General features: G+C 34.8%; 1 protein-coding gene across 2 annotated transcripts; it reads right to left on the bottom strand.

Moving 5' to 3' along the window:
- LOC104740622 (3-oxoacyl-[acyl-carrier-protein] synthase II, chloroplastic-like) lies at positions 231 to 4,496 on the bottom strand. 2 transcript variants are annotated; one of them, XM_010461285.2, is made up of 14 exons: positions 3,954 to 4,495; positions 3,667 to 3,863; positions 3,347 to 3,550; positions 3,045 to 3,155; positions 2,868 to 2,963; positions 2,730 to 2,775; positions 2,548 to 2,627; positions 2,061 to 2,129; positions 1,712 to 1,796; positions 1,452 to 1,606; positions 1,244 to 1,324; positions 1,066 to 1,125; positions 818 to 990; positions 231 to 581 (listed from the first exon to the last, which is right to left on the bottom strand). In XM_010461285.2, the coding sequence occupies exons 1-13, from the start codon at positions 4,249 to 4,251 to the stop codon at positions 874 to 876; spliced, it is 1,599 nt and encodes a 532-aa protein (XP_010459587.1). In that variant the 5' UTR covers positions 4,252 to 4,495; the 3' UTR covers positions 231 to 581; positions 818 to 873. The 2 variants fall into 2 exon arrangements, with proteins under 2 accessions (XP_010459587.1, XP_010459588.1); XM_010461286.2 differs by lacking the exons at positions 231 to 581; positions 818 to 990; positions 1,066 to 1,125 and having other exon boundaries at positions 1,281 to 1,372; positions 3,954 to 4,496.

Genomic DNA, 6,771 nt, shown 5'->3' on the forward strand with positions numbered 1-6,771 from the left:
TCGGAAATATTTTGGGCCGGGCTCAAACATATGCGGGCTTTACGGGTTTTGGGCTGAGCCGGCCGGGCCAGCCCGATTGACATCCCTAATGATGGTAAATGAATGATAGGCACGCATAAGTGTTAAAATAATAATGGGCCTTGAGAAATAAAACTTGAGGCCCATTTCAAACTCAGTAAAATCGTAGTCATAGAGATATGCAACTTCATTGATCAGTTAAGAACAAAAAGAAGACAGGAAAACAAGTACTAGTAGCTTAACTTGTTGAATGTTTGGTTAGAGCTCTCGTGAAAAAAGAACGTGGCTCAAAGATTTCAATACTACAAAACAAAATGAGATATGAAGTATTATAACTACTATTATGTATCATACATAAAGAACAATTTGTTCAAGACAAACCCAAACTCAGCTACCTCTGCTCGTTCTCCTCCTGTCATGTTCCCTTTTGGCGCAATCAGTCCCATTCCTAAGATCTTCTTTATTGCCTGAAGAAACCTTGCCCAAACTCTTTGTGTAAAGCTAATCGAATCGTGAATCATAACACTACGAAAAATATGGGAAGCTAGCTCTTCTTGTACACACTGCATCAAAACATGGCCAAAAACAATCAGTCATTTGCAACCACGCGTATGTTACCGGTCCCTATAATGGTTCAAGAAAAGTATTATAGATTCAGTTTCAGGAAGTGGAACAAATAGTCAAGGACAAGGAGTAAACTATTCCAAAACAAATCTAAGATTGCTTCAGTGATGGGCCAAAGATATAACATTAAAGAAGGAGAAACAAAATGAATCGAAGAGAAGAAATTAGGATATACCTTACAGCAAGTTACACACATAAAGTTGGAGTACACAGCATTGGACTTTTCGACTTTCATTTGTAAGGAGCAAAAATGATGCTAGAGTTGTGGCCACCAAAGCCGAAAGAATTTGACAAGGCTGCTTTAATATCCAGTCTTTCCTTCTTAAGACCCACCAGCAGCTTTGTATCCTGATCCATTTGGTAATGAAGTTGCGGTATTAAATGATCATTCCAGCAATGTCAAACTAAAACTTGTCTACATACCACTGCTTTGTCTGGATTCTCCAGGTTAATATTTGGATGAACCCATCCTGTCTTTATTGCCTGTAAGGAAAGAAGGTCGCATAACATCATTGTTTTGTCCACTTAGCTGGTTAATTTATCCAAGGTGACTTGATTTTTCTTGTAGGTATACTAATGTATCTAGACTTGAAATCATTACCTGAATGGTTGCAACAGCCTCCACGGCTCCAGAAGCTCCCAGCAAGTGTCCGATCATAGATTTTGTCGAGTTTATCCTTAGCTGTCAGATTGTCAAAGGTCACGTAAGAAAACACAGGCATCAGCATATCTACAAGACAAGAAATACTGTCTCAAAAATCAAAATTTCCTCGGATAAATAAACAAGTTGACGAGAGAAACAAACATACCTCAGGATTTTGGCCAAAACAGTGAGCAAGGGCTTGATACTCCTTAAGGTCTCCAGCTGGCGTAGACGTAGCATGAGCATTTATGTAATTTATGTCTTCCTTAGAAATTCCGGCATGAGCTAATGCTTTCTCAATACAGAGAATGACACCAGCACCTGCAGATATTAGATATCTCATTCAGTACAAAGAAAAGCAAACAAAAGAAGAAAGATTGCCGTGGATTAGTGAATAAAGTTAGTTAGAACACAAAAGGGATCTACCATCAGGATGTGGTTCGGTTATATGATATGCATCAGAAGTGAAACTACCACCAAGGAACTCCGCGTAGATAGTTGCTCCTCTACTCTGCAAAAGCATAATTTTCATAGCCTCACAATGACTTAACTAAAAGCTTTAAAAACATTTTCATATATGACAAGTAAGAAAATAGTTGGGACCATCAAAAAATTATACAAAGGGCTCGAAGCACAGAGGTAATTAAACTTAAAAGAAAAAAGTATGGTGCAAGAACCAATATAAACTCTTGAAATGCAAGATTTCAGATGGGTAAATCAGCAATGATAAAAAGAGCATCGTTTTCTGTTTGCATATTTGAAATAAGAGACAAACCTTGGCATGCTCAAGTTCTTCTAAAAGCAGAACTCCAGCTCCCTCTCCCATGACGAAACCATCCCGATTCTGTTTAGCAAACCAAAACCAGGTTTAATAAAAAAAGGAAGATAATTTGAAACTATATATGTTTCAATATTATTCTACACAAGAGTTAGATGCACTGGACATACATGTCCGCTAAAATTCTCAAGGGACAAGACAATGAGAGTTAACACCCATGGTTGCCTGCATTAGTTTACAATGGGTATCATTGGTGGACCATTTCATGCATACCCTTCACACATATGCTTAAATCAGAAGGCAGGTGGTGAACGACCATGCAGTCCGAGCCTATATGGGGTATGCTAGGTTCCCACATTTTGAAGATCGACCATCTTTAGTAATTAAGATTCAAATGAACAANCAATCAAGAAGTCATAAGAACTTTTACAAAAAAAAAAAAAAAAAAAAAAAAGAAGTCACTACGAAAATAGTGGAAAATTACACTATCCCAAGGACGCGAAGCTTTGGTGGGATCATCATTCTTCTCTGAAAGAGCCCGACAGGCAACAAAACCTCCCAACCCTGCATTGGGACACATAAGATAAGATTTCTGTGTCACAAAGTTGGGGAATAAAGGGAAGCATATACATACTATAAGTTTAAGAGAAAGGCAAGAGTGTGCACCTATAGGAATAATAACTGAATCAGAGCCACCACAGAGCATTACATCCTATAAGTTTAAGCGAAAAGAAAACCAAATGTCAAACACAAGTAGAGTCACGTAAATACTATCAAATTTCCTCGTTGTTCGAGGATACTTACAGCTTCACCTCTGATAATGTGGTTCGCCGCACTGAGAATACAGAAATTGCCAGTGGCGCATGCAGTTGAAATAGAGTAGTTTGGACCCATCCATCCCTAAATGTATCATAACAAAGAAGGTCAATACGTAGGGGCAGCCATTGGTAATTACAACATAGTATCCAAAATTGATCAGACCAGATCAATGGCAAGCATAGCAGAACCCATGTTGGTCGTTGCAAAGGGTACACAGAAAGGATTCATCTTCTTGTAAGAGATTTTCAAAGCTTCAAGGGCATCGTAGAAGACCTGTATTCCACAAATACAGCGGCAAATGCAACATTCAGAAACAAATTTATAAACTACATTTTCTGAAAACATAATCGATATAGAAGAACAATCTTGAATCAGTAGAGATTCTAAACAACAACGACACTCTGTCCAAAAAAGTATTTTCATCTTTTTTTTAATGTTCAAAACAAGAAATAAGGAGCGGGTACCTTCATGCCTCCCATTGCTGAGCCAATTAAAACTCCACATTTGGATTTGTCAAACTCTGCCATTACATCCTCAGTAACCCCACCATCAGCCAGCGCTTTCTTGCCAGCGGTTAGAAGATAGAGCATGAATTTGTCCATCCTTTTCGAAAGTTTTGGAGCAACCAATCCTTCTGTCGAAAAGGTTTTAATCTCTCCAGCAATTCTCTTGGCAAAGACAGTACAAAGAAAATATACAATTTAAAAAACAAGCCTAGTTAAGAAAAAGAAAAAAAACTCCACAACTTGTAACAAGAGCTCCTGATATAAAAAAGAAAGCTTACAGTAGGAAATGCAGAACAGTCAAAATTCTCAATAGGGCTAATACCACTGATGCCTTGTAGCAAATTGTCATAAAAGGTATGTGGGTCATGACCTAATGGTGTTTCAACTCCCATTCCTGTCACAACAACGCGTCGTGACTCCAAAGGAGGTTTCTTTTTAACCATTGCTTCCTTCTCCATCTCTAGAGCGACTTGCCCTGGTGTAAACCCAACCAAATCAACACTCTATTCTCACGTATATATAAACCCAAGACTGGAAATGGAAACAAATGATTGAATTGGTATACCAGAGCTAGATGCTTGATTCAATCTCCCCTGCTTCCGATTGAAGTAACTGTTGTTATTCGATTCGAAGAAGAGGGAAGGCAAGGCATTGCTGTTACAGTTACTCACAAGACCGGCGGATCCATTTGTAGAAGAAGAAGAAGAAAAGGAGGAGCATTTTGATTTTGTAAGCAGTGTACTCCGGCGGCTACTCTTAGTGTCGGATTGAAGCAGTCGGTCTCCACCGCTGGACATGCAAGCCCCCACTAGCCAATCGCATAACGGAGATGCGTAACATGAAGAAGACGCACCCGCCACCATGATGGCCAGCGGAGACGATTAGAGAGAAAAAAAAGAGAAATGTGTGAATTGTAAGGCTGAGAATCTAGCACGAAAAAAGATGGATTCTGGAGTGGAGGTGATGATGAGTCACGGATCTCTCTCTCTCCTCTCTCTCCTCTCTCTCACACTTACTCACAAGTGTTTGGATGCGTGAATTTGTGCGTGGAGACGCCAAGTCGTTTCTGAGAGAACAACAGAGAAGCCACCGAGTGAGAGAGAGAGAAAAATAAAATAAAAATGTTATATTACATCAAAATAATTTATTTTATTTTAAGTAGAGATTTTCGATAAATTAAAGTTATTTTACACATTGTACTATATTAAGTAAAAAGTACAAATATGAAACTAATTATATTATATTAAATAAAATAAAAGTACAAAATATAAAAAATTACGTTTAATTATCATTAGAAAAACTTAATTAAAATTAATTAATTAAATAAATATAATTAATTAAAAACGAAAATTAAAAACACATAAAATAAAATAAATGGTAGAAAAGTAAAAAAAAAACTCTATAAAAATCAAAACTAATTCGTATTTAAAAAAATTAACAGCTAAGATTTTAAAAATCTAATCAATAAAATCTAAAGCTCATTACATGCAGCAGATGTTTTATTGACAAGTTTTCAATAAACATTTTTAAAATACAAAATTTTTTATATAAATAAACCAAATTTTTAATCACAAATCTTTATAAATAATTTAATAACAAAATAAATTATTAAAATATTTTATAAAACAAAAAGTTTAATTTTTCTGTGGGTTAGTACCTAGTCTCTAAATATTATTAAAAGCAGTACTAATCAAATTCGATTTATAGTCTCACACCTCGGTTTAATCGAAGGAAGGAGACAGGAGAGTCCCATTTTTATAAATTAAGGAATAATGAGACTATGGACAGTTGGTGATTTGGTGGTTTATGGACACCGACCGGTCTTTGTTATTATTGAATGAGTAGGTTTGTTTCTCTATTTTGAGTGTCAAACTCACACTCAAACCAGATGTTTTGTAATGAATGTGTTGCATATGTATGGGCTTATAAAGCCAATAAATAATAATGGGCCTATGAAAGCCCCCATTTAAAGTATCGCTATCCGTAGTCACCGTAACGTCCGCGTGTGTATAAAAGAAGCAAACCGTGACGTTACCAAAATCACCGGATTATTATTGTTTAATCACATTGATTGACATATACGGTAGTTATATTTTATAAATTCATGTAATGTAAACATCGTTTATCGTACTCGTACGTGTATATTACTAGACTACGTCAGAGATAATTAAATACTACATAACTATGGTAACATGATTGAACTTTTACTTTTTGAAAAAAAATAAATTTTGCCTTTTCAGTTTCTTTTACTCCAATACTACTTCCTTTCCATTTTAAAGTTCTCTTTTTATAATATAAAATTTATTAAGTTGGCTCGTAATACGCTTTTTTTTTTGTAAAATAGAACCACGCCTCACCAACTTTTTCCTAATGTTTTCTTCAACTTTTTTTTTTCTTTTCCTTTGTTGTCACCTTTTGATATGGAATATAAGTAAATAACATCACTTATTCATTAATTATGTGATTTATCTTTCCATTATCTTTTTCTTTTCCTTTTATTCTACTGACATTTTTTCCAATTTTCTGATTTATCTTTCCTTTTTCCTAGAACATTGAACATCCGGATAAAATGCGTTACGACTTGTATAAATGATTTGGTTTAAGGCTTCAAGCAATAATTAAACTATATTAAATACTAAATATCTAGATATTTGCGTAAAATGCAAAATTGATAGAAACACAGAAACTTGACTTTTTTAATTACTACAGTATTATTATTATTTGTCTTTCCATCTCTCTAATTATTATTATTTCGGACAAGCGTCGTGAACGTTTTTGTTTTGTTTGGTTCCTGTAAGAAGAAGACGACGAGCTCAACGACCAAAACTTCCGACGCGGAGTCTTTTTTTATTTATTTTTATTTTAAATTAATTTGCTCATCTGGATCTTCGAGTTCCAAAATTCTCAAATACAAGTCTTCTTCTTCTTCGTGATCCTGATGAAATAAAAATCCGATTTTTATCATTATTATTTTTGGTTGTGTGAGTGCACCAAATATTTTGACTTTGAAATTAGCGTAGAATTGAATTGAATTGAATTGAAGCACATTCTGGGTTTATTCGTGTTATTATTACTAGACATTGATTTTGTCAAAGTTACCTTCTTTCTCTCTAATCTCAATATATTGTTTTTTTTTTTTTAAAGTTTAAATTCCTTTTTTTTTTTGTTTCCTTTTCTTCTTTAGTCTTTTCTTTTCTTCTTCTACCCACATGTTGTAGATTCTTAGATTCTCCCCCAAATTTTGAAGAAAAGGAAAAGTAAAGAGTCCATTTTTTTAGATTCTTTTGCTGGTTCAGTTTCTTTGATTAAAAGATCATTTTGTATCAAATAGCCAGAGAGACCTCAAATTTTGGATTTTTTTTTTTTTTTTTTTTTTTTTTTTT

This window comes from Camelina sativa, chromosome 14 (genome assembly GCF_000633955.1).
Source record: "Camelina sativa cultivar DH55 chromosome 14, Cs, whole genome shotgun sequence".
NCBI classification, from domain to species: domain Eukaryota; kingdom Viridiplantae; phylum Streptophyta; class Magnoliopsida; order Brassicales; family Brassicaceae; genus Camelina; species Camelina sativa.